General features: G+C 43.1%; 1 protein-coding gene across 4 annotated transcripts in view; it reads right to left on the reverse strand.

The window, feature by feature from the left end:
• Positions 1–22,021, reverse strand: part of VSTM2A (V-set and transmembrane domain containing 2A) — an 87,040-nt gene extending 65,019 nt beyond the window's left edge. For 3 of the 4 annotated variants that reach the window (XM_076006241.1, XM_012775598.3, XM_012775599.3), the window contains exons 1-4: positions 21,800–22,021; positions 19,807–19,973; positions 18,817–18,867; positions 15,316–15,652 (exon numbers count right to left, since the gene is read on the reverse strand). In XM_076006241.1, the coding sequence (XP_075862356.1) occupies positions 15,316–15,652; positions 18,817–18,867; positions 19,807–19,973; positions 21,800–21,875 (631 nt within the window). In that variant the 5' untranslated portion in view covers positions 21,876–22,021. Of the gene's footprint in view, positions 1–1,307; positions 15,653–18,816; positions 18,868–19,806; positions 19,974–21,799 lie in introns of those variants that run through there. The other variant, XM_012775597.3, reaches the window with a different exon arrangement.
• Between the last annotated feature and the right edge of the window lie 5,906 nt (positions 22,022–27,927).

Consider the following 27,927-nt stretch of genomic DNA (forward strand, 5'->3'; position numbering starts at 1 on the left):
GAAGTCCTCTTAGAAGCGTGCGGGGCAGCTCGCAGGCACTGACTTCTAACGGCGCGACAGCGCCAGGCTGGCCGGGAGAAACATGGCAAAAGCCTGAAAGACACTATCTTCACTTTCATCATTGTTTCAGAGAATAACAGAATTCCATCCATTTCTTATAGAGACAAAAAGAGCAAGATTAAAAACAATCGAAGCGCAGCAGTCAAGACACGCTCCCTGGAAGCCGGGGCGGCCGGGCGGGCACCACAGCGGCTCACGCGGGGCCCCCACCCGCCCGGGACAGAGCGCACCGCGCCCGTCTCCGCCACCGCACGGCTCACGCGGGGTCCCCTCCCGCCCGGGACAGAGCGCACCGCGCCCGTCTCCGCCACTGCACGGCTCACGCGGGGCCTTCCCGCCCGGGACAGAGCGCGCCGCGCCCGTCTCCGCCACCGCACGGCTCACGCGGGGCCCCCACCCGCCCAGGACAGAGCGCGCCGCGCCCGTCTCCGCCACCGCACGGCTCACGCGGGGTCCCCTCCCGCCCGGGACAGAGCGCACCGCGCCCGTCTCCGCCACCGCACGGCTCACGCGGGGTCCCCTCCCGCCCGGGACAGAGCGCACCGCGCCCGTCTCCGCCACCGCACGGCTCACGCGGGCCCTCCCGCCCGGGACAGAGCGCGCCGCGCCCGTCTCCGCCACTGCACGGCTCACGCGGGGCCCCCACCCTCCCGGGACAGAGCGCGCCGCGCCCGTCTCCGCCACCGCACGGCTCACGCGGGGTCCCCTCCCGCCCGGGACAGAGCGCACCGCGCCCGTCTCCGCCACCGCACGGCTCACGCGGGCCCTCCCGCCCGGGACAGAGCGCGCCGCGCCCGTCTCCGCCACCGCACGGCTCACGCGGGGCCCCCACCCTCCCGGGACAGAGCGCGCCGCGCCCGTCTCCGCCACCGCACGGCTCACGCGGGCCCTCCCGCCCGGGACAGAGAGCACCGCGCCCGTCTCCGCCACTGCACGGCTCACGCGGGGCCTTCCCGCCCGGGACAGAGCGCACTGCGCCCGTCTCCGCCACCGCACGGCTCACGCGGGCCCTCCCGCGCGGGACAGAGAGCACCGCGCCCGTCTCCGCCACTGCACGGCTCACGCGGGGCCTTCCCGCCCGGGACAGAGCGCACTGCGCCCGTCTCCGCCACCACACGGCTCACGCGGGGCCCTCCCGCCCGGGACAGAGCGCGCCGCGCCCGTCTCCGCCACCGCACGGCTCGCGCGGGGCCGCGCCCGTCTCCGCCACCGCACGGCTCGCGCGGGGCCGCGCTGTCTCAGCCACCACCGCGGCGAGGGTGCAGGCGGGAAAGGCCGCGCGGGAAGCAGCCCGGTCCGGGTTGCGGGCCATGCGGGCACCGCAACGCGCGGAAACGCTGCAGCGGCAGCCGCAGTCTCCGAGGCCAGCGGCGCTGCTCCAGTGTCCCCGCATCTGCTGAATCCAGATGTGGGGACATCGCCTAAATATCTGCTCATCCTTCCCGAGAACACGCACCAGATATAACATGCTTAAGGGAAAAACCTTATTTGATACTTAACTTTTTCTCAACTCTGAACTGATACATATTGGATATAAAAACATTACCATCCTCTTGGTTTTCCTAACCATTAATGATAAGTAAAGCTTGATTTGCTCTTCACAACGAGCCCGCTGGCTATCGTATAAGATAGTTCGAAGTTTCGATGTTCGACTTTTACAATTTAAAGATTCCTCTGAATTCAATTGCGTGTTAGTGTGAGACCTGGCCCCACCGTTCTGCAGATATGCTTCTCTTCTTTCCAAGGACTTCTCTTTTCCAAGCTTTTGATTCAAATTTGAAGTTGTAGGTCAAAATGCCATCGTCAATTAGTGACAAGGAAGGGATGAGATTAGAGCTCTTGGCTGTCAGGAAAGATCACCCGGAGAGAAGGGCGCAGTACTTCAAAGTACTTCAAAGTACTGATAAGCAGAATTGAGACACCTCCCTAAACAATTTCTCCTGTGTACATTTTACCAGTTCTCCAAATATCCACCTTCTCTTGGCTTTGAATATTTTCTGACAGATTAATTTTCTGCGTAATTTCCTACGCAAACTAGCTGTTTAGCGGGACACAGGCGGCTCACGGGGCTCCCTCTGCAGAGTTAGGCCTGACGCTCCGCAGGCTTTTCTGTATCTTCTTGTTTGAGTTTTTAGTGGAAGCCAACGGAGCCAGAAAAAAAGAAGAGAGCCATTTCCCTCCCAGGGCGGCTCCCTGGTGAATGCTCCAGAACATCTGTAAAAGTGAATAGCAGCGCGAGGCGCATCACGAGAACTGACCTACACGCGGAAGCCCTCCGCCCGCAGACGCTGCAAGGGCCGCAACTGCTTGCGTGCGGAGAAGTCCAGTTTGCTGGGAACCGAGTGCCCATCGTCGCTCTTGGGACATGCCTCAGCATGCCTCAGCATGTTGGCAGCAGCTGTTTAAATTTTTTTCTTGTTTTCCTTTAGTCAGAGAGTTTACAGCTCTATTCTAGTTACGAGGCCTCTTAACTGTAGCTGGGGAAAGGTGCAGTTGCCATGAACAGATGGTCCACACGTCAAGGCACATGTGTGATGCCCCATTCACCGGAGAATGTCCCAGACTCTCCTCTTGCTTATAACCAGTCTCTGCAGCCTTTGGGATTTCTACCTTCTGCAGTTACTGAAGAATGGACACACGGAAACAACGCTGCCTCCTCCTGCGGAGGCCACAGTGCATCTTAAAACAGCACATTTTCATAGGACTCACCTATACAAGTACAGCTGTATAACCGCCTTGCACAGATGGGATGATGATTAAGATAGAAGCACTTAGTGTTTTTGAACGTATTTTTCTTTACCCCTGACCACAATCCCATGGGTCACATTAATCATTTTACTGAGAGGCAACTGAAGCTACAAGCGGTAATGTGGCTTGCTCAGGTTTGCCCAGTTGGTAGGAGTGTAGCTGAGATGCCAGTGTAGTTTCCATATGATTCTAGAACTAAGATGCTAAACATGAATGTGCATCATAATTTCACCGGCCATTCTTCATACCTGAAGACTTTCTACTGTCCTGATGCTGCCATGCATGGAGATATGAGTGGTTTTGACAGAATGGAAGGGAGAACAATAAAACTGGGTAGAAAAACAATTAAAATGTTTTTAAAGAATGAAGTTTTAATATCACATACATTTAATAACTGTTTCAAAGCATAAATAAAAATGATGTATAATTAGCACTCCATTTACTGGTATATAAATAAATGCTGCTAAAGTGCTTGAAAGTATTACTCACCGAGTTTAAATATGCTTCCTGCCTGTATGCTTTCATTATTAATTAGCAAACTCCTTATTCATAATGCAGAGGTATATATCAACCCAGACTATTTGAATGATCACAAATTCCATATTTGGAATTCCACAGGTAGTTCTGTTGCATGGGTGATGTTGAATAATGCTGCATTTAACTAAGGGCTTCAGAAAGTACATTCATGTTGGGGAAGGCGATGGGGACATTTTGAGCACCATTCCCACAGATGCGAATGGCTTCTCTTCAGGGATTGTGCACTTAGAGCACTTACCCCGAGCAGCCAGGACAGCTTGCCCTGAGTTAGAAAGCCGGAGCAAAGTGCACCACAGCTAGTATTATTGACTACTAAGTGAAGAGCCCAGAGAAATGTATTTTAATAACTCCTGAGTTGAAGAAGTAGGGGTCTGTTTGGCTGAATATTTGAGCAATTGCTCACTAATTGGTCAAATAGAGAACATCTCTTCTTACCCACACCCTTTTATACATATTGTTGTAGATCCCCATCTGCAATGCCATCAGAGAAAAATTTCTTTTATTTTTAAAGAAAAGACAACTGAGGAAAAAATAGAAGGAAAAGAGAAGAAAAGAAACATAGCTGCAAATATGTGATTTCAATTCCCATATAGCTTCATAATATAAATTAAAAAGTAAAGATATCATCATAATTTATAAATTCAGTAATTTTCCTACATTAAAAATAATTTTTATTATTCAGCAATGTTTGATTTTGAGGAAAGAATTATTTGAACACCTAATGCCAACAGGATGTACAAAGATATCAATTATATGACCTCAGAAAATATACTTGTTTTCATATAAGGAAAATATCTTAAGATTTTTACCTATATATTTTCAAAGTTTGAGTCAGTAGCTTTACTCTTTTTCTTAATCTATTTCAAAATTTTCTGAATTAGAATGGTATATAAATTATCTTCATAATGGAAATTATCTTCTTAGCTATCAGAATTAAATAATTTGAAATATTTGAAGCAAGATTTTTTTATTCCTATCCTATTTATCAAGACATGCAAATAAAAGTGTAGGACTAAGCCATTGCCAGGGACTGTCCATTAAACTTCCTACACATAATTTATCATTAAATATAATTTTAAATTAATTAATAAATTGTTGTCATGAGTATGCAATGCAGGATGGTACAGTGCTAGGTTCCAATCTTCTCTGATCATTAGTACTTAGGTGGTCTGAGGTTATATTATTAAACACTGACCAAATTACATAAAAATTTGTGTATATTTTTAATGTTGATATTATCCTCATAAATATTTTGTACTATACATAAACCAAAACATAATTTTCAATCCCTAATGATTTCACTCTAATTACATGCTTAACACAGTGCTAGGTACCTTTATGATAAAAACTCTTAACAAAGTAAGCATAGGCAACCCTGTAAGACCCTGGATGTCTGGGACAGCCTAACACTAGCCTGACACAGCCATACCCCTAAAGTATCAGGACAGAATTCTTATCTTCAAAGCCCTTACAATATTTTCAGGTAGTCTGAAATAGTGAGTTTTTACATTTTAAAGTTTTTTTTGTATTTAGTGGTTATGATTCTCCTGCTTGTTCCTTAAATGTAGCATTTTTCAAATTAACTATTTATGATGCTAGAAGTGAAAAAATTGGCTTCACAGCATATGAATTTGTTTAATCATAACAATGAAAAAAATTTTATAGATAGCTGAAGAATATGCTGCGAAGGAGATGTCTGCAACAGAAGACATCCAAATGAGGCAAGAAAAAAATTACTCTCAAACAGACCCCCCTCACTGCACAATGGATGACACCTTTATATTTTAAAATTTTGAATATCTGACTGCATTATTTAATCTTCATTAAAATGTTGATGTCTGTGAAGATAATACAATTGCTTAATTTAATTTCATCTTTTTTATTTTCTCTATACCTCCATAGTTGTCAGCTTCATGGAATAAGAAATCATAACTTCTAGTTTTTAGTACTTGCTTCAATTCAAGCACTAAGAGTGCCACCTGTATTTGGCCTATTTTATACCTACAGGATTCTGAATTCATGTGCAATGCTCTCTCAGAGTCTGTTTTGAAGCAGTCCTATTAAGTAAAAGCATAATTCTTATTTATAAATCTTCCTGTGTGCTGATGTCCCTAGATGTCCCAGTAACGATGCATTACTCATCACTTTGAATCTCCCTTGGAGTTGGGGGGTGTGAGTCACAGCATTGAGAGGAAAAATGACTACACAATATTTTATTTCTAAACTTTATAGATGCTTGATTTATTTGATCAGTATACATTCATCAAGATCATACCTACTAGCTTAGAAAAACAAGAAGAATAATTGGATGGTCATATTCTCTACCCAACCCCCAGGAAATGAGATAAGATTCAATGTTCCTAATTCTAATGCTACTAGCAATTTCTATGTATGTGCCTTTCATAACAGTACTCTATATATACACATGTACATGCGTATATATTTTTAAAATTTTGTCATGAGCTTCATAATTACACACCATTATTTTATTCTATTTGTTGAATAATTTATATGTTTGCTAATTTATTTTCTCTCTCATCACATACCTGCTTATCATTTTTAAATATGGAAAAATTTAAATTTTCTTTTTTCTTATAACAAAGTAATAAATCATCATTGTACAAATTTTATAAATATAAGCAAAATAATAAAAAAATTAAATACCATGCTTTATCTTGATTTCTGCTGTACATTTTCATATATTTTTTGTTATTTTCTATGCACATAGCTCAGACTAAAGTTTTGTATGTTATATTTTTTCACTAAAGTTTTGTATCCAATATTTTTTCATGTTATATTATCAAGTCCTTTCTAATGTCAATAAATATTCTATGAAAACATGATTCTAGAAGCTGTTTAGTAGTCACTCTATGTTTTAACATATACTTTGGGTAACTTCCCTATTTTTGATCCTTTGGGTATTTCCCATTATATGAAAAACTCTGTGATAAACATCCCTGTGCATGACTCACTACTGACCTGCTTGGAATTTGCTCCCAGAAGTATAATTTCAGGGACATTGCAGCTATACAGTCTAAAGCCCTGTGACTGATCTTTCCTGACAAATTTTCCTTTAGAAGGCAACTACCAACTCACTGTGAAAGTGATAATGTAGCAGAATGCTTGATTCACTGTAACCTTGGTGATACTTGTAGATTTAAAAAATCTTTGGCAAAATTATATCTTTCAAATTTTTAAAAAATGGCAAGTGATTTTGACTGTGACTGCGTCAAATTTATAAATACTTCTGAAAACTCTGACATTTTTACAGTACTGAGACTAGTCATCCAAAAATGTAGCATGTTCATGCATTTATTGAAACCTACAGGCTCTCAATAAAGTGTTCTAGTAGTCTTCATACTACTTATTATTGTCTTTTTTAAAAGACTACTTATTTTATATCTTTTTCTTGTTGCTACAATTGAGGATTCTATATTATGCCCCAAATATTTTCTATTTTGATATTGCAGTTATATATAAGATTGACTTACATCTACCTTTATCTTGTTTTTATTCATATTACATGATCACTTTTCATATGTCTATGTTATTTGGAGTTGGTTACAGAACTGTAGCATCTGCAAATATTGACATTTTTATTTTCCTAAGTGTTAGACACAAATATTTCTATTGCTTCACTTTTTGGTTACATTTTGTCTAATTAAACAAATATTTTAAATTATTTACAGTAAAATGTTATTTTCATTTGTAAATTATTTTGTAACTTTAAACCTTCAAAGCCTCAGGCCTCTGGTTTTATGCTGATCTTCTTATATTTAATTTTTCTTTACTGCTAAGCTCTTTTATCAGAGTTCATTTGGGTACATATGGTCAATTGTGACAATATGCTTCCTTTTGGCATTTATTAATAAATCCTTTGTTAATATTCTATTTTTAATTCATCAGACAATATATTATTTTATATAATTTGAGAGCTTCCCAGACTTATTTTATTTTTGTTAGTATTTATTCATATATATGTTTCTTTATTATCCTTTTAAATCATGGTTGTTTAATCACATATTTGTACATCTAATAGGTAAAGAGGAAGAAAGTTAGCCATTGCTGAGCTCACTCATGTGCTGGGTTTACTCTGCTAGATGTTTAAAATCCATTATCTAACTTAATGCTGAAAATGATAAGTATTACCATATCAATTTTATAAATAAGGACTCTGAGGTTCAGAGAGATTTTGCAAGCAGCTCATTCAAAATAACAAGCTGGTACATGGTGAATCTAGGAACCAAATCTGTAACTATCTAGTATCACAGACTATGACATTTTCAGAATTACATTCTATTCCCATTTTATTTTTCTCTCTTTGTAAGGCTTTTAAAAATTCTCACTTGGTTATGTTTTCAGATGTATTGCTAATTACTTTCTAACTTTAAAAATTCAGAAAATCTTTATTAAGAGCTTGAATTTAAGATAACAGTCATGTTATTTTGACCAGCAGAGTGAAGTCTTTTCAGCAACCTCCCAGCCCCGTGGCCATCTATCCAGGAAGCTGCTCCTACGGCAGCTGTCTGAAATCACGAAGACCGTGAAATCACTGGAGACAAAAGCTTCGAACACGGGCACGTGCAGCTCCGTGTCTCCTCAGTGACCGAGGACCTAGCAATCCCATGTTCACGTGGCCAGTCAGGACTTGGAAAGCTCATCCAGCCTCAAATGGGCCTTGGTATTGTAGGCCCAAATTGTTACTGAATTTTCATGAGTAAAATTAAATATGGTTTATAGGAGAATTTAACCAGCATAGACTCTTACTGTACATAATTCTGGTTCAAACATAGCTCTAGCAGATTCCTTGGCTTGTATTATCCAAATCATTGTCTCAAATCTATTTTTCATCTTATTCACAGACACTTGATTTACATAGTGGTCATTTAACTGATAAAATTATAGTGATCAAATTAATTTAACCTGTGTAAGTAGCCAAGTTGGATCATTTAAACCAAAATCAACATTAAGGTCTGAATTATATGACTGACTCTACCTCAAAGCAGTGCACCATTTACTCATATATTAAATCAGGCAAACAATCCCCCTGCAAAGACCCTCGGCTTCTCATCTCCCTCCTCCCAAGAGCTTTGAAATTCTAAGATCATTCCTGCTGGACGTGGCCACTGTGGGGAAGCTGGCACGTCTACTGGCAGCAGGGCGCTCGGGGGAGCTCCCGGCTTCCCAGGACCCGAGCAGCAGCTTCCTCTCAGCCGCAGGTCGCACTGCGGGAGAACGCCATGATCCCATGATCGTGCTTGGGAGTCCAGAGAACCAGCATCCTGCTGGGCAGCTGCAGACTCCACGCCGGGAAACGACCCTTAACCATGGCCAGTCTTCTTACAAATACTGACTGTTGGTCACAGGAGTGAAAGGCTTTGAAAAAGTCCAGCTCAACAGTGGAAAAAATAATAGCAAAAGTACATAGTCTCTAACACAGTGTCTGGTAGCATGACACACACAGACACATGTCTCATAGTAAATGACACAAATTTGGTTTTCTCACCTAGAAAAAAAAATTAAAGCTAATGATTCTTATAAGTTATGGCAGGGGTCCTCAAACTTTTAAACGGGGGGCCAGTTCACTGTCCGTCAGACCGTGGAGGGCCGTGGGAGAGCGCGGCGCACATTCCACACGCGCGCACTGTGGCCCGGGACCAGTCGGCTGCTAAGCAGGACAGGCAGCGCGGCAAACACACCCCTCAGGCCGGATAAATGCCGCACGCGGCCCGCAGGCCGTAGTTTGAGGACACTTGAGTTATGGAAATTAAAAATGCCTATTTCTGGTTCTATACTTGGAGATGGATATGCTGATTCAGTGGGCGCTGGGTGGAGTCCCGGAACATGAATTTTTAACAAGCTCCCTGCCGAGTCTGACATAAATAGGCTGCGCTACTCAGTTTGACAAACACTGTTGGAGAGTCTTGATCAGCTTTGGAATATTGCCAAATTATTTAGATATGAAAACATAACTACACAAAAAAGATAAAAACATGAGCTCTGCTTGTTCGAGACACTTAGAGGAATGCAAACGCAAGTTATGATATTTGTAGCACGAAGTTACAGTCACAGTTCAGCCAGCCAGATGGCCGGGCACTGAGGGCCCTCCCCGATGTGGGGCTTGAGCAGCTTGAGGAGGAACGACTACAACACAGGGCATGACAAATAAGGGCTTCAAAGTCAGTGTCAACAAGTTGCTGAGCAGAACTGGATGGGAAAACAATCTCAATTCCAACTGAGAAAATAGGAGTAAGCTTTATCAAGTAATTTGCATTTGAGTAGGAATGTAACGAATTGGGAAAGACCTAGGCAAAGAACAGACATCTGCGGAGTCACAGAGGTAAGAAAGTGCCTGAAAACCTTCAGGCACTCCCCGGAAGACTAGGCGTGGGGATTGGAGACTCAGAAGAAACAAGGCTGGAAGCTGGAGCGCACAGTTCAGTGGTGGTGCTTGGAAGTGGCAATGACTTCTCACGTGCTCTGTTGTGACGTTTCTTGTGTTAGACTTGGAACAGAGGAATTATTAGGAACCGTTGGAATAGCTCAGGAAAGCGAAGTGGGTTTATGTTGAGAATGAAACCAGTGTTGATGGAACAGAAAAGATGCAGCTTTCCAGGATGTTTTAGGGAGACAACAATTACTAGGACAATGCAGTGTGGCGACAGAGGAGATGAGAACATTTTCAAGGTTTCCTCAAGACCTGTGATTGTGATGATGTTATTAAAACAGTTTGGGAATACAGGAGGAAGAACATTTCTTTTTGATCAGAAAGCTAAGATAACCAATTCAGTTTTGAATCTTTGAGCTTTAGGTGCCTGATCTGGGTATCTTTGTTGTGAAACAAACCACCCTGCAACCCAGTGCCTCAAAAGGACAGTAGATTATTCTCTCTCCCTCTTCTGCTGTCCGTGCTCAGCGAGGCGGTGCTGGCCGGATCCCTCAGGCTGCCATGAGTAGCAGCTGGAGCGTGGTGAGAGGCGGACCGAGTGGGCTGGGGGCCAAGGCAGCTTCCTTACTCCCATCCAGGGCCTTGGCTGGGGCTTCCCTCAATAAGGTGGTCTGAAGGTCGCTGTATATCTTGTAGAGTAGCTGGCTTTCATGAGGGCAGGGCAGAGGCCCACTTTAAGGGCTATGTCTGGAATTGACACAGCATCAAATTCTTCATACGTTATTGGTCAAAGTGCTCACAGGCCAGCCCTGGCTCCAGGGGAAGGGACATAGGCTCTTACTGGGCGGAGTGTGGAAAAGTGTGCAGCCACCCTTAATCCTTCACAGTTCTCGTAGGACCTATATGTGGAGATGTTTTGGGGACAACAGTGAACTCTAGTCTGGATCTACAGAAAGAAGTCAGAAATAGAAAGGTGAATGGGAAATTTTTCTAAGGAAAAGTTAGCATTGAAAACCATGGAAATGGATGGGAAGACCAGGGAGTGAGGAAGGGGAAAAGAACTACCTTTGAGAGATAAATTTAGATGGGAAGCCAACAAAAGAGAGAGGGGAGTACTCAGAGCCAGTGAGCAGGGACCCAGCCTGCTAGAAGAAAGGGACGCCTGTCCAGGAAGGGCGGTAGAGGGCAAAGCTGCCCAGGCGCTGGGAGGAGGAAACGGGGGCTGTGGGGGCAGGGAGAGGAGGCAGCCACGGCCTGCAAGAGAGCACTTGGGTGGGACTGATAAGAGACTGGAGAGAGAGACACGGCAGGGCAGGAGGAGCCCGCACACAGGGCCCTCTGGGCAGCAGTGCCAGCAGGCAGGCGACCTCCAGAGAGGAGCCCCTCGGAGGGACAGCAGTGCTGTCCGCAGCCTGTCTGCCCGTCCGTCTGTGAGCATGGGGAGGGGGAACGGCAGAGGAGAATGAAGACCGGGAACAAAGGAAGGGCCAGCAGAGCTGCTCCGTGGGGTGCTGTTTGGCTTCTGGAAGGACTGGCGATGCCAGGCGAGGCGCGCTTGGCATGCTGGGACACGGGCTGCCGCGGACATCAGTGCTCTCTGGGAAGGGGAAGCCACACGGCCTCCTCCTGTGGAGACCGCATGACTTCTCACACCAGTGCCATCGTCCCCTCTGAAAGCACGCTCTGTGAGCCGCCTCTGCCTGCAGCCCTCCCTGTCACTCCTGCCCTCCCTGGCCACCACCCAGCTAGACTCAGGATCCCCCCTCTGCAGAACATCCACCGCACACTTCTTCAACTTTTAATTCCAGGTACTGCCTTCCTCATGCATCGTATCTATGGCATTTTCTCTGTCTCAGCCTCCTGCGATTGGGGCGGGTGGGCACATGAGCGACGCCAGACAGGCACCCGGAACTGGAGGGGTTCACAGAGGTGGAGACTCTCTGGAGGTGTTGCAAAAGCCAACTTTAATCTGTGTGATTAAGCATTTTTCTTTATTATTTTACTTTTAACTGTTGATTACAAAGTGGAGGTAGAATTAAAATAATTTTAATGTTAAAAATTTTAATGTATTTTAAGCAGAGGGGACAGTCACACACTCACTAACTTTGAAACTGCCCCTCAATGACGGGGTGCAAGGTGAGAACTGTGGTCAGGGCCTAGCCGAAAATAACGATACTAATTAGTAAGTGTCCCCTGTAATTGCCATGCTGGAACCTCGCACCTGGTGGTCATAAAGACTCTGAACTTCTCCCCATAGCTGTATCCATAAAGACTCTTAACTTTCTCCATAGACAGCATCACCTTTTAGAAGCCTACAGGTAGCTTTTAAGATATCTTCCAGGCCCACATTCCAGTGGGCTGGGTGGCCCACTCAGACCAGCAGCCCACACCAAGAAACTGACTCAGCTGGAGTTGTGAGCCCAGGGAGTTAAATAACACAAGAAGATGATTCCTATACTCCTATAATTTTTCCCTAATTAACAAACCTAATTGCCTAATCTCTTGCCTACCAAACTATCCTTAAAAACTCTGTCTCCTAAATTCCTGGGGAGGCAGGTTTGAGAAATTTCTCCCACCTCCCCACTCAATGCTATGTGAAACAAAGACTCTTTTACTGCCTTCTAAAACCTGCTGACTCAGCATATTGGTTTCTTGGGCAGTGGGCAAATGAACCTGGTTGGGTGGTAACTACTTTTGGAAAAATAACTGGTAAAAAAAATATGGGACTACCCATGATAAATAATAAACTCTACTTTATCTTGTGATATATAGATGGTAATAGACTATCTCTTCTATCTTATTTTTTCATGTAAATTTTTGCTTTAGGAAAACTGGCTAAGTTAATTGATAATTTGAAGATTTTATATAAAGTTATTTTCAACTAATGTTTTTCCTTCAGAGAGACAGAAATTCTTTGACAGAAAAATAGTACAAATTAAGAGTTGAGTGTTTCAGACTAAATAAATTTAGTCAACTAAGTCAAAGATTATGATGAAAATAAAAGCACAAACAGACCAGCTTTGGGGACAGGGTTGATATTGTGGTGTCATATATACCATAGATAAAGCATGCCTCTTAGCATCAAATGATACATGACAAAAGGCTGGTATAACAGAGCACTGGCTCTGTAAAAGCAAGATTTTAATTTTTGTGCCTTCACCATGTGTTGCCTTTAAGAATGACAAAAGAAAGATACATGATAAATGGAATTTATAAATATTTTTTTCTCACAAACTAAAAGGAGAGGGGAGGAAGTGTTCTTCCCATTTTGTGTTCCTGTGCCTGGCATATGGGTTCTGCGAAGGGATGGAAGGTGAATTAATAAATGAATAGATGAAACATGGGTATTGAAATAAGCTTTACTTGAATATGATCTGAAAATTGTAAAGCAAAATTATCAGAATGTAGGTTAATACAGTAAATATAATATATAAATAGCCACCCCAGAGATTGTATTACATCCAATCATTGTGCAAGTATAGGAACTTACTGGTAAATAGAATGGGTGGCTAGGCTGCCCCAGCCTCTGAAATAGAAGTTAGAAAATGTCTGTAAAAGTATATAAAGTATTTTCCAGAATTCACTGGTAGAAAAGACAGAAATTAAATATTTTAAGATATTTCAGATTAATCTGTGCTACATGCAGATAATTCTAGTGAAAAGGGCTTTTAGTGAATATTGGCTTTCATGAGTCAGCATTTCTTGTCTCCTTTCCCCTTTAACTCTATCTAGCAAAACTAATTTTGTATCTAAGAGCAAGGCTGGTGATGAGATGGAAAATGAGCAGTCATTTTTATTTGTAAATTTTTATAAGATATCTAGAGTTTACCACTTATATCCAATCATAGTGCTAAGAGATATTAAAATAAAATAGAGATATTTGAGAGTGTGTAATTTAACCCCAAAAGTAATAAAAATAATTCAGAAATAGATAAAACATTTCAATGCTTAGAAGCCTTCATTTGGAAGAGGTAATCTGTTTGATTTTATTCCACAGAACAGATTTATGATATCTAACTTGGAATAGTCTATGTAGGCTAATAATTTCATCTATGATCTAGAGTTCTCGCTAATTAGGTTGGTAATTGTCTGTTGAGGCTACTCTGTAATTTTACATGCAGTGTCTAGATTCTTCTTTTGATAGCGTGAAGGAAGAGGGGGCAATGCCTGCAAAGACATCAAACCTTTGTTAAAGAATGGTTACAAAATTGTAAATAAGGTATATGTGTGTGTGGGCATTTGTGTGCATGTGACACACATGTACATATTCTAGCTATGTTGGTTTTGTATTTTAATTTGGGGAACAAAGGAGCCGATGAAAGAGAGGCTAAGCCATCTATGCTTCAGACTGACATAAATTTGTATGACCAGGGCATGCTGGGATAGCTGCACATCTGCATCCAAAGGCAGTGCAAACACACAGAGACCCTAAGCCTAGCATCCTGCAAATCTACAAATCACACTCGTTAGGAATTAGCATTAGCAGAAAACCTGTATTGGCATATATTATTGTAAAAGCATTGTTCACAAGTTAAAGATATGTATATCTTATAGATATACATATTTCATTGTTGTTATACATATCAAATATATATATATATATTTGGTCAGGATAATTTCTGATATATATCTACACACATGCACACACACATGCACGTATATATATGAGAGGGTCTCAGAAATCATCCTGATGAAGGGATCAAATTTTTTTAATTAATGGCTGAAGATATCTTAAACATTAGCAGTATAATTCTCTGTTGCCCACAGTAGTATGAATGACTCTTTAATGATAAATTCTAATGGGGAAAACTTAAGGTTCTATTAAATATTTTTGTGTTCCCTCCGTCCTATAATATTATGTCAAGTTTTTGAGAAAACTGGGACAGCGCGGGCTTGTGCAGGGTGCAGCTCACTGCAAGAGGCCTTTATCCCACACCAAGGCTAAAAAACTCCAGTGAGCTTCCATTGGTGGAATGACTGCATAAATTAATGCTATTCAGAACAGCTTTAACTTGCGCAGCTGCCTTAGGAACCACGAGACTAAGCTTCTAACTTGGCACGGAGGCCCACTGGGGGCAGCGCCACTCAGGCTCCGTGCGGCCTTTCCTCCCCACTCGAGCGTGGTCCCGTTGGTCACCCCCGGCTGAGCCTGCCCCTCAGACTCACAAGCTCGTGGGGCGCAGTCCTGCTCAAAGCTATGGGCCACTGCGGCATGTCTCTTTCATTTACATTTAGATTAAGTGAAAGCCTCTTAATTTGGGTCATTATCAATACATAAATCTGTAGAGAAAATGAACTTGCATTTATAATGTAACCAACAGTACATGATTTATTGTTCTTATAATGTGTAAATACAGAAAGAAAGAAAAGATCCCAGCTCTTGGTTGCCCTGGATAGGAAGCACCGAGGCGACAAGCTCGCGCCCTCTGCGCAGGCCCCCAGGCCCTCACGCCCTGTCGCGATCTGTGCCGAACTGGGGCCCTAATTCAAAAGCCAGCTTATGTAAATCTGTCCACTCCATCTGCCCTTTCTATGGAGAGTTGTGAGTGGCAAAGTGAAAGGCTCAGAATGGGTTTCCATACCTGATTGTGGACTTTGCTTGGGGGTCCCGGCCACCGCGCCGGGGCTGGCGGTGGAGTGCGCTCGCTGGGCCGCCGCGCTGCGGGCGCTGCTGGGAACCGCGGCCGACGCGTTCCTGCGAGGCTTCGCATCTTGCAGCCACATGGGCGAGGCTTCGAAGGCCTGCATCCTGCGCGCGTGGCTGTTGGCATTGACCTTCAGGTAGGCCTGGGCCTTGTGCTCCTGAAGCTCCCCGTAATTGGCATCGGTCACCCTGCACTCGTATAAGCCTTCATCCTTTTTCCTCACTTTGGAAATCTGAAGCTTGTGGGAGATGTCATTGCCTTGGACTTTCACTGTCTGAAAAATTGCAGGTAAAAAATAAAGCACTCCATCAAATGATTTTGTTCCCATTCCTTACCCTGAGCTTGCTAATGCTGGGAAATTAAAGGGTCTTAATGGCCACATAGCCACAGTCAAGGAGTTTTTTATTTCCTTAATGTCAAATCTGAAGGTCTTAGTTATCTTATTCCACTAACAACTGGACTCACAGACTCTGGGGATAATTGGTTCAGTCCAGCCTGTGCCAACCATATTCCATTGGCCAGGGCCCCTGTTTCCCAGGTTCCAGTAGCAGCTCTGTCATTTCTCTTCACGGGGTTGCCTTCTGTCTGTTTTAACTCAGTTGAACCCAATGAGGCCAACGCTACAGGTTACACAACATCTTTTCTTCACTGTGGGCTATATATGAATCCCCTCAATTCTGAGAGACCACAAAAATATTTTGTCCTAACAGTCGGAGTGGGGATGTCCTTTAACCCCACACTGGGATGGCTACTAAAGATACTATTAAAATAGTTGGATATTAAATATTTTCCTTCTCAAATTTTTGATGCAGTCTAGCTGATAGGCATGGAGTGGCAGGGCTCAGGGTGCAGACTGATATATACACTTCCAGACATTAGAGGAACTTCATTCTACAGGAACTTGGGATGCCATAAAGAAAACACTGGTTTGATTTTCAAAACTGAAATTGGCTTTCTAATTTTATTATTAATTTTATGGAAGATTAATATACCACATTAGATATAGGATTCTATATTATATGTAATATATATGACATAATGATGCTTATATAAGCATCTTTATCACAATAGTCAGATTTGTTATATAATCCTATGTTATCCATGACAGGCAGAATAAAAGATTTCATAAGACATTTAGGATTTAAGGATTTGGCTAATTTTGAAAGATAGAGAAAAGAAGTGAAAGAGGCAGAAAGTTATTTATTCTGCTAATGGCCACTGTACTTCCAAATGGCCATAAATAATTAAGAAAACCTGAGAAGTGTTCAACTTTTTAAAAAATATAGTGGCATATATACAAATAATTTCTAACATTTGAGCCATTGCCATAAGTATGTTTTTATGTATATGCAAAATTACATATAAATATACTAATAATATAAAATAATGAAAATCAATAGTTCCACACATATTCTAGGTTAAATCTCCCAATAAAGTTTGAGATAGTCAGAGTATTTGTTATTATTATTGTTATTTATAATTATTATACCATTTTATAGTTGAGTAAACTGAAGCTTAGGGGGTTTGGGTCAGTGATTCTCAACATTGTACATTAGAATCATCTAGGGAGGCCGGGCGCAGTGGCTCACGCCTGTAATCCTGGCACTCTGGGAGGCTGAGGAGGGTGGATTGCTCGAGGTCAGGAGTTTGAAACCAGCCTGAGCAAGAGCGAGACCCCGTCTCTACTATAAATAGAAAGAAAATAATTGGCCAACTAATATATATAGAAAAAATTAGCTGGGCATGGTGCTGCGTGCCTGCCTATAGTCCCAGCTACTCGGGAGGCTGAGGCAGAAGGATTGCTTGAGCCCAGGAGTTTGAGGTTGCTGTGAGCTAGGCTGATGCCACGGCACTCTCTCTAGCCTGGGCATCAAAGGAGACTCTGTCTCAAAAAAAAAAAAAATCATCTAGGGAGATATTAAAAAATACTGTTACTGTGATGAATGTAGAAACATTAACTCTGCACCCGGAGGGTAGAGCTTATATCAGTATTTTATAAAAGCTTGTCTGGAAAATCTAAGTTAATAACTACTGGCTTAGAACATATAAGGTCACACAGTAGCTAAACTGAGGACAAATTTCTTTCTGCCTCAGTTGATATCTAGAACTCTTTTCAACTCAGATTTTATGAACTATCGGCATAGATAATAGATAATACTGTTAACAGTTGTGTGCGTGATCACTTGTTTGTATGCATTTATAGGTCAAGATGGGCAAGGCTGTTGTTACTGGTCTTTAAACAATATGGGGATGGGTAAAGGGTAGAAAATGAGTAGTTAACAATCGCTCTAATTATATGTGCATGTGAAAAATAAAATATGTGAGAAAAACACTAATTTTATCGATAAAACTTCTAATTTTATTGAAACAAAAGTTTGTGATACAAGAACAATTGAAATTGAAATATTCATAAAAGTCAGAGTTATAATTGGAGTTTCCCATTTATATTTTCTTTGCTATTTCTTCCATGTTGAGATTACACATTTAGATCATAGAATTTGATTCTGTACTCAATGTATTTGTAGTTGTGATATACTTTTAGTTATGATATAATGCCAATTTTGTACTATTTTATGATTAAGAGCCCTCAAAATAAATTTCCTTTTAAAATGTAAGTCACTGGGTTTTTATATTCCTGAAAACAAATAATAATAATATATTTATGTTTAGCCAATTTCTTCCTTTTTATTATATAACTATTTCATTTCTAGTAATGAAAACGTTTTATATTTATCAAAGTAAGCAGTCTTATTAATATTTGATGATTTTACATGGCTTCATTTGAGGCATAGTAAAAAATAAGATTTTCATTTTTTCTCATTTTATAGACAACTATTAAAAGTAATAACCAATGCAGTATAACTACAAGTTTATATTTTCAGTAGGTCAACCTCCTCCAACAATGGTTTTATATTTTATATTAGCTTTTGTTTTCATATTTATATGATTTTGAACAGCGGCATTGAAAATACATAGCAAGCATTATAAATGACATTCAAAATTGAGTTGTTTTATTTCATTACAAATTCAACATCCTGTTGGGTGCTGAATATTTTCCTATATTAGTGTTTTACTTACTATTAAATAATGATTATTTCCACAATAGACATTAGCATTGCAGCTCTTCACTCTTACAGTTACGTAAGTGTTACAAAGAGCAAAAATAGAAAGTGTCACACAACTTGTTTGGATAGCACAATGACTCTCTAGTTAATTGTTTAGGTATTTACGTGATTAAAATCCACACCTTTATTTGTGGACTCTAAATTTGCTTCAGGTTTTATGTACTTGGTGAGGTAAGAAAGAGGCCACTGGCTCTCACCCTGCGTTTGCAAAATTGCCTTTTTCAGGGACAGTAAACTGAAAGGTCTCCATCCCAAGTCCGCCGCAACGTGCGCCTGGCCTGCGGGGCCCCTGCCGCCCGGCCGAGACACTCACACTGATCTTGGTCCCGTCGCCGTCCGGGTCCCTGTCGGGCAAGAGCTCCACCTGCGGGACGAGGACGCAAGCTCAGCCCGCGCGCTCCGCGCCCGCGCGGTGGGGACGCCCCGGCGCGCCGGTCGTCGGTCGGGACGCGGGTCCCCGGGGACAGGGACAGGGACAGGCGTGGGGGAGCGCGGGGACGGGAGCGAGTTTCCCGGGGGAGCGTTGCGTCTTCGTCCCGCCCGGGCTGTCATCTGCACGGTTTCCTCCACTCGCTCAGACTCGTGCCGCCGCCGTTGCTCCGCGCTCTCCCCTCTTCCCACCGGTTTCCTTTCCTCTCCCCGCCGCCTCCTCCACCTCCCTCTTCCCGCACGACCGCCATCCCTTCCTTAGTCACCTCCGCCCCTCCTTCGCCTGGTTCCGTTCCTTCTCTCCTCGCTCCCCACCTCTCCCTCCACTCGCCCTCTTCCTCCCTCCCTCCCTCCTCCTTCCTCCCCATCCCCTCCCTCCTCCTCCTCCCTCCTCTTCCCTTCCTCCCCCTCCTCCACCCCCTTCCCTTCCTCCCTCTCCCTCCTCTCCTGCCTTCTTCCCTCCTTCTGCCCCTCCCCCTCTGTTAAAGGCTGAGCAGAGGAACTGGCTCGGAAAGGGGCTGGGGTCGGGGTTGGAGACCCCACGGGATACCTGCCTGCACCCAGCGTCCTGAGTATGTCCACACTGCAGTGCCATCGGGACATCTTAATAAAAACCAATACTTAGAGGCGTAGGTTATTCCCAGTTTTAACCAGAAAAGACTCAACATCACGATTTCCTTTTGGGGCCTAACTTAGCGTCACCAGGACAAATTCCAGCACACCCCCGGCACCCCTGGCAGTCGCTCACCCCGGGGGAGCCAGGCGGGTCCCCAGAGGCCCAGGCACCGTCCAGAGCCCTAGGCCCTGGCTGGGGACCCGCAGGGTCAGGCTGGAGGGGAGACTCCCGGGCCTTTGCGGGCTCGCACCCCGCTACCTGCGCGCTGGCCGCCGCGGGCCCGGGCTCCGCGTCCTCTGTCCCCCGCAGGAACCACCACTGGATCTCCAGGTACACCGAGGCGGAGCCGCTCTGGAAGGCGCAGGACATCTCCACATTCTGCCCCTCGGTCGCCGTCACGTTCCGCGGAAACTCGGTAAATTTTGCTGAAAAACAGAAACGCATCCTTTGGAATACCTACGCCGCTCTTGCCATAGTCTCTTTCATTGAGAGCTTGCTAAATTTTTCTTGGACTGAAAAAAAAACCTAACAAAAACCCCAGTAACCAAACCCCTCCATCAGTGACATCCCTGACTTTGCTGGATCCCCGAGCCCCCTTGCTTTGCCTCTTTCCTGTCTTACTTTTGGTTTTGTGCTTAAATCAGATTATGGAAAGGTTAACAAGCTTGCCAATAACTCTCTCTGTTAGCCACGCTGCCCCCGGTTAGATCTAAACGCCTTTTGTCAGATTGCAGTATTCTGCAAAACTTACTGAGAAATTCAGTGAGGTATAATTTAGACAATCTGTCAAGTTGGAATATGAGGATAGCCTCTTGCCTCCAAGTTTCTAAACAATCTATGACTAACTGGATGTTACATGTAACTGAGTGGATCATGATTATCGGTCAAAATGCACATTCCTGATATATCAGACTAGTTGTTGGCAACAGCAGTGATACAAGCTACAGCAGTGAAACAAGTTGCACTCTTTACAAGCTGTGTATATTTCTTTCTCTCCAAATTAACCTTTATTTGTCCCCATCAAGCCACTGCATGGTAAATTGCCATACAGCTTGAGATGAAACAATCACACATCCAGGTTTGTTCAGATTAAAGATTATTTTGAAGTCACTATGGAGATTTTTCCCCCAGCATTTTTATTACCAACCTTCACACTGCTAGTTTGCAGGATTCATGAAGCCATAGTAAAACTCACAAAAATAAAATGTTTTCTTCCTCTTAAAGGCATTTCTTGAACATGGAATGCTCTTATCTTGTTAACAACATGGTTGTTCTTATCTTGTTTAAGGGGCACTTTGCAAAGAGCTGATGGCTCCCTAAAAGTAGTCCTGGAAAAATCTGTGGCTGATGGACGTGCACAGCCACAATCCATACTTCAGGAAAGAGGATTGTGGGGACTGCAGGAATTATTTAAGGTGGGTCCCCACTTTTAACTGCCCCCCCCCCACTTTTTAAAGAGGGACATCATCATTGTGTCTTTTCAAAATTTCATGAAATCCAAAAATGATCTTTAGTGAGGTGAAACTGTATTTATACTTAAAGGGAAGCGAAGCTATTAAGAAGGCATTCCTATCTGAAAAGGACTTTCTGTTCAAGCTGGAAGAGTGTGGCTTTTCTGCTTGCAGAAGCCATGCAGTCTTTTGGCAGCTGAGATGTGATCTGTTCATGGTGCTGAAACGACCGCTGCAGCCTACGAAGTCCGGAACAGTTGGCTTTAGCAGGCTGCCGCTGCTTGTAATGCTCGTCTGCCTTTTTATAGGTCCTCAGAGGAGTCTGCCCTTTCATAAACACACATACAAATGAAGTCACAGGGACCCAGAAAAGAGAGACTCTAAACCCAGTCTGCCTACAGGAGCAGAGAGGACTGGCGATGGGAAGTCCCCCAGATCCAGCTCTGTGTTTGTTTGTGATGATTATGTATGCATGAGTGGGTACCCTGTGCATGCACACAGATGGAAAGCGTGCACACACACACACACACACACACACACACACACACACACACACCCTGTGTTTGTGCTCGCCGAGGACCCCACCTCACTGTCAGGCACCAGCTAGATTTTCTCCCCAAACCTCGCTTGCTGACAGTTTAATCAACTTTAAAGAACAATGTCAAACAGAACACCATTCAGGCGATCCGAACCCACTGCCACTCGCTAGCAACCTTATCACATCTGCCTGTCCGTCCTTTGAACGCAGGGAGCACACACAGCCCGCAAGCAAACGTGCGTGTGCCGCCGCGCAGCCTTACCTTGAGAAGAGAGCCCTTGCTGCACATGGAGCACGGAAAGGAAAACAAATCCAGCACACGCCACAAAGAGCCCCATGGTTGCGAAGGGGGTCACATCAGTGTAGCCCACAGCCACCAAGCCCTACAGGAGGAGAGCGCGGACGTGTCAGCAGGCTGGTCTCCGCGCCGGCGGGACGCGAGACCCTGCGCCAGGGCGAGCTGGGCTTCGCGGGCAGGGCGGGCAGGGCGGGCTGGGTTTCGCGGGCTGGCCGGCAGGCAGGGCGGGCTGGGTTTCGCGGGCTGGCCGGCAGGCAGGGCGGGCTGGGCTTCTTCGCGGGCTGGCCGGCGGGCAGGGCGAGCTGGGCTTCGCGGGCTGGCCGGCGGGCAGGGTGGGCCGGGCTTCGCGGGCTGGCCGGCAGGCAGGGCGAGCTGGGTTTCGCGGGCAGGGCGGGCAGGGCGAGCTGGGCTTCGTGGGCTGGCCGGCGGGCAGGGTGGGCCGGGCTTCGCGGGCTGGCCGGCGGGCAGGGCGAGCTGGGCTTCGCGGGCTGGCCGGCGGGCAGGGCGAGCTGGGTTTCGCGGGCTGGCCGGCGGGCAGGGCGAGCTGGGTTTCGCGGGCTGGCCGGCGGGCAGGGCGAGCTGGGCTTCGCGGGCTGGCCGGCGGGCAGGGCGAGCTGGGCTTCGCGGGCCGCGAGGCGCCGGCCGTGGTGCGCCGGGCTGGCTGCTGCCGCCCTGGCGCCGCGCGCGATCCGCGCCCACGCGAGCCCGCGGGAGAGGGCGGGCAGGCGCGGGGACTCCGCCGCGCTCGCCGCCGCAACTTTCCCTCTAATGGCCGCGCCGACGCCGTTAACTCCGTGCGCGCCGGAGCCGCGCGCCCGCGGCCGCAGCCGCCCCCGCCCGCCGCGCGCCCTCCCGCCGCGAGTCCCCGCCCGCGGGCCGCTCCGGCGCGGTCTGCGCCCGCCGAGTCCCCGCGGGCTGGGGTGCGAGGGCGGCGGCGTCGCCGAGGCCGGCGGCGGAGGGGCGCTGTCCGCTCGGGCGCCCGCGGGCCGCCGCCCCGCGCGGTTCCAGCCCGGCTGCCTGGGGGAGAGAAGGCGCCGCGGCGCCCATGCTCCAGCGGGCAAACGGGGAGAGAAGTACAAAAAGTCACATACAGAGAGAATTTTCTGGAAATAAAAGCCCACCATACTATGTTTACTTTTTTTGTTTTTAGATTTATGTGCCTCCTGCCTTCCTTTCCTCCATGTGACGTGTGTTTGGGAACGGAGGAGAGGTTTCAAATAACATTAAGGTCTTTATTACATGAGGTGTTTTTGTTTTGTATATTTGCTTTTCCTTTGCATAACACAATAATTGTGTAATATTATGTAATGTTTCTTGGGATTTTACGAATAAGGAATATTATTTTAGGCACCAAAAAAACCACAGTAAGTTTTAGGATGTGGAACAAATCTACTCATCTGACCAGACAAAGATTTGAGATGTATATTCTACTCTTTATTAAGAACTGAAACAACAGTATATATCACATTAAAATTTTTATTTCTCCTTAGAAAACCCAACTATTATTCAGTGGATTTAAATATTTTTAACAAAATTAAAATCATTTCCCATTAAAGCAGAGTACACATTTTTTATTCCATCATTATTACCATGCAACTATAATACAAATCTTCAACATTAGTTGGAAATATGAGCTGGTCTTAACAATACTATGAGGAAACCAATGCAGTATATATATTTTCTTTTTATAGAAAACATTTTGTAGTTGGCAAATGCCTTTACAAGACAGAAAAAATTAACCTTAACATAGCTGTTGGAGTTTGAAACCACTTATCATCTACTGCTGAATGTAGCAAAAACTTAAAAGATCAGAAAACTAAGATATAACTTCACAACAATATTATTTATTTTTAAGATATATTATTTATTTTTCACTTTGGGTAGGGGCAGAATATGAAATTTGGGGACAGTCATTGGAGATATTTTGTATCTGTTCATGTTTAGGCCAACTAGACTCTATATCCTTCCTGTATCCAGCAAAAGATTCTGAAGTTGTCATTCTAAGAAAGAAGTCTCTTTATGCTCAAACACTCTCTTATGGAGAATGTGTTCTGAACATGGAAACACAATCCAAGTTAACACGCCTGCCCCATACTAAACATTACTTGGAAAATAAACAACAAAACATCGTGTATGCTTTAAATGTTATGCCTAACAGCATATGTTCAATAGGATAATAAGATTTTAACTTTATTTCAACATTAAGTATAAGCATGAGTTTAGTATGTCATTAAAATGACCTGATTTCAAGGTTATCTGCTGTTAAAATAGATTTCAGTGTAAAGGAAAAGCCTCCATTTTAAGCAAGGGAAGTCCTGAATGAATTCAGCCAAGCACATCAACTGCGTTTAAGGGGAACTTGATCACTGAAACTGTAAAGGTACAATGAAAATAAGTTTAGAAGTGTGAGAACAGCTTTTATAGGAGAGAGAAACCATCAAATTACTTTAAACAGAAAGTTATAAACATTTAAGCTATGAAAAAAAGAAAGAAAGAAGGAAAAAGGAAAGGAAGAAAGAAATGAAGAAGAAAGATAAAATTGAAAGAGCATTTTGTTCTTCTTAGGAAAAGTGCCTGATAGACATTTCATTTTTGTTTTTGTCAATGTAGACCAAAATTTTTTCTTAAATATCTATTATGTCATCTTATGTCATCTCAAGGACTATAAATAGTGCTAGTAAACACATGTGCATTCTCCCTTATAGGCCATTGGCCTTGTTAAAGACAAATGTCTTCATATTAACATCTTGAAATAAGAAAATTTATTGAAAAAGTAAATATATTCAGCATATCACATGAAATAAGACTGAGATTAAGACCAATTTATTTTTATCAGTTCTTGTAAAACACTGTATTCTCCTACAATATTAGAGTTACACTATCAGGAAAGACAACTTGTCTGCATTCAGATACAAGAGAAACATTTCCTGCCCATTTCTCTTTCCCCCAAATAATTGCTGATACCTTATCCTATAAAAATGACTGCAAACTTTTTTCTTAAAAATATACCTATTTATAAACTAGTGCTCTGAAAATAAGTCTACCATCTTACTACATGATTATTTTCTTACTCTCTGAATTAGCTTTCGATCATTATTTTGTTTTTTAAAAAATTTAAACATTTCCCCCTAAAAACTGTAATAGGAATGTTTTTCTGAATATTCTCCTTCCTCAGACATAATTCAATCTATCTGAGTTCATTCCATTATGTTCCCTTGGTGTCTTATTTAGATTGAATTTATTCATATTTTTGCATAGTCAAACTGCTTAACTTCCTCTTCCCAACACTGTTTCTCTGTGATGTCTGCAAGCTTTTATATAAGCTTTCTGAGCAATGGATCCAGCCAAGAGATAAACTAGAGAGGGAGGGTTTTGTGGCCAGAGACTACACCATCCTCTTCTCCTAAGAGGACTTTGGGGGCATTTTTCTATCTTGAACTTGAGAGGAATCGCCATATTTCATCCCCATAGGCTCATGATAAAATGGTTTTCCATATCACACTTTCAAAATTCGCCTTAAATTGAGGCTTAGGTGCCAAATATAAACTTTAAATTTTTTTCTGAATAATTAGAAGGCATGAAATTAGATCTTTTCTTTAGAAAAGCCTTTAAAATATTTAAAATAGCCATCTAAGGAATTGGAAAATAATCCGTGTGGATCCAGTAAGATAAACTTAATTTCTTTACCTTTCTTGCAGGCATCTCACTAGGTTAGGGGGACTGTATGCTTCTCCGCCCATGCCCCTGCAGGCACATCCCACTGCGTTTTTGAGCATTTTCTTTGGAGATGATTGAAACTGCCTAAAGAGAGAATATTTCAGGGTATTGAGAAAAATTTTCACCCACAATCTCATGTCTGGATTAAATTCTTTTCTCACTTGAGGAAATAAAAGGGAATATTATGAAGTCTTTAAATGTTGAAGCAATATTAAAAAATCCACAGAGAAATTCTATTTCAACTGAAGAAAATAAAAGTCCAGGAGAAAGCCACTAACTCATATTAACCAAAGATGAGCTTTTCATGTTTGTTTTCCACTGATTATACGAGTCAATGCCTTGGGCTGCTGGATTTACCAGTCTCTACATGCTACAATTTCAAAGATATGAAAGAGTAAAGGACATATGATAATGACAGAAGAAACAACATAAGTAACATCCCTTTCTATACATGTACACAATGTCTTCACAACGTGAGTGAATTTCAGAACTGGGATGGGGAGTTAGAAAACAATTAATCCAAACTGCTCAGGCTACATACAAGGAGCCAGTCATAGCCAGTCACTTGTGTCGCAAAAACAAATCAATACTTTATTTCTTCAAGAAAGACCTACAACCTAAAATGCTTAAAGGGTAGAGTGGTGGATTAAGTATCTGTAGGCAAGCAAACAAAAGTTGTTGTTCATGCCCTTGGTTCTACAAATTATACTTGAGAAAGTGACAATGTGAAACAAAATTAATCGCATCCAAACTCTTTCAGAGACATTGGTAAACAAGCCACTTAAAATTTCAGACTCTAACATAGTCCTCAACACAACTTCCTGTTGTCTTACGTCTTGTGTTTTTTAAAATAAATAATCTGTAGAGAGAGAATAACTGGTGGTCATTGGAAGTGATCACATACCTTAAACAGACAGGTGATCCATGTGGACTGACCGCCCATTATATGCCTACTGTTCATTGTAATTTTCCAGATGGCATTTTTTTGAATCCATGACTAAAATGTAAACTATTTAGATATGCCTTTTTTTCTGTGGATCTCTATGTAACTTTGTAATTGAAGTTCACGAAGTTAGACCTCAAATTATTCATGAGGTCATGTTATGTCATTTTAAAACTGCATTGTCTGGCCTAGAGGCAAAGGGAAGCTTTGCATTTTCTGTGAAAGTTAATGTCACAATCTGCTTAGATGCCCTCTACAAAAGTCATAGACCCTTGCATTCATTTTGTTTTCCTCTTTTAAGAAATTAAAATGAGCTCATGATCAAATATAATGTGTGTCTCTTAATTTCTTCATTAGCAAATAAGTTAACATGAATATTATGTGTCCATCGAAGAAAATCTTCAGCTTGATGACACCAAATAAGAAAAGCTGAGGCTGTTGTAGCTGAATTTACTTACTGTCTCAGGAAGGTTTCTTTTTGCTACAAAACTATGCTTCAATTAAAGCTCAGGATTTGTGATATTTATTAATTTCATATGTGCTTTGCTCATAAAAATCTTGTGTTTTTGACTCAAGATGACTTGTGTTATCTCCTACATAGACTTTTGTGCAACAGATAATTATGTAGAAAATGAAGACAAAAATATAAGAGCTGCAATTTTTGATGGTCTGTCATTTCCAAGCTTCTCCATGGTTCTATGCCTATATTTATAATTTGAATGAAAGTAAATAATAACTTATAATAATGCTTTTGAAAATCTTTCAAGAAACAAAGTAACTTATAAACACTTAAGCAGCTTTATGTTTTAAAGTATATGTTTCCCAATTAAAAGTTTTTTTATTGTGCCATTGACCTAGGTTGAAGCTTCCTCTCTGTATTTACTCTCTGTATGTTCAAAGCAAGGGACTCGCCCACTCTAGACCCCCATGTTCCCTGTCAGCAGCAGTTCCTGTTTCATGCTGCGCGAGACACAGTGAGGTGATGTTTGCAAATACTTCATCACAGTGCCAGGAACACAGTAAGTGCTCGAGAAAAGATAACTAATTTTTATTTTCATTTACCCTATCTCTCTTTGACTCATAAACCTGAGGTTTTGTCAAATTCAGGCAGAATGAAAAGGGAAGTCTCTTTAAACTTTACAGTGATCTTTTTAGGAGGAAAGTATGGGAATATTCTGAGCTTCTCCTAAGGCAACCTGTGGTAATTACACTCTGTTGGTTTGGAGGAAGTAAGAACTACTATTTGAGAAAAAAGAAAAACAAAAAACTGGGATTAGTTCAAAACAAGAAGACTAAATAAAAATCACACAAGGGCCTTGAGACTGTGTTTATGAGATGTGCATGTGAAGAGGGCCAAAGCCATGGTCTGGCGTGAGTTCCATATTTGATTTAGCCATGTTCTAGCAGAGATTTTGGGGAAAAGGTTTTAGTA

Source organism: Microcebus murinus, chromosome 9 (genome assembly GCF_040939455.1).
Source record: "Microcebus murinus isolate Inina chromosome 9, M.murinus_Inina_mat1.0, whole genome shotgun sequence".
Classification (NCBI taxonomy): Eukaryota; Metazoa; Chordata; class Mammalia; order Primates; family Cheirogaleidae; genus Microcebus; species Microcebus murinus.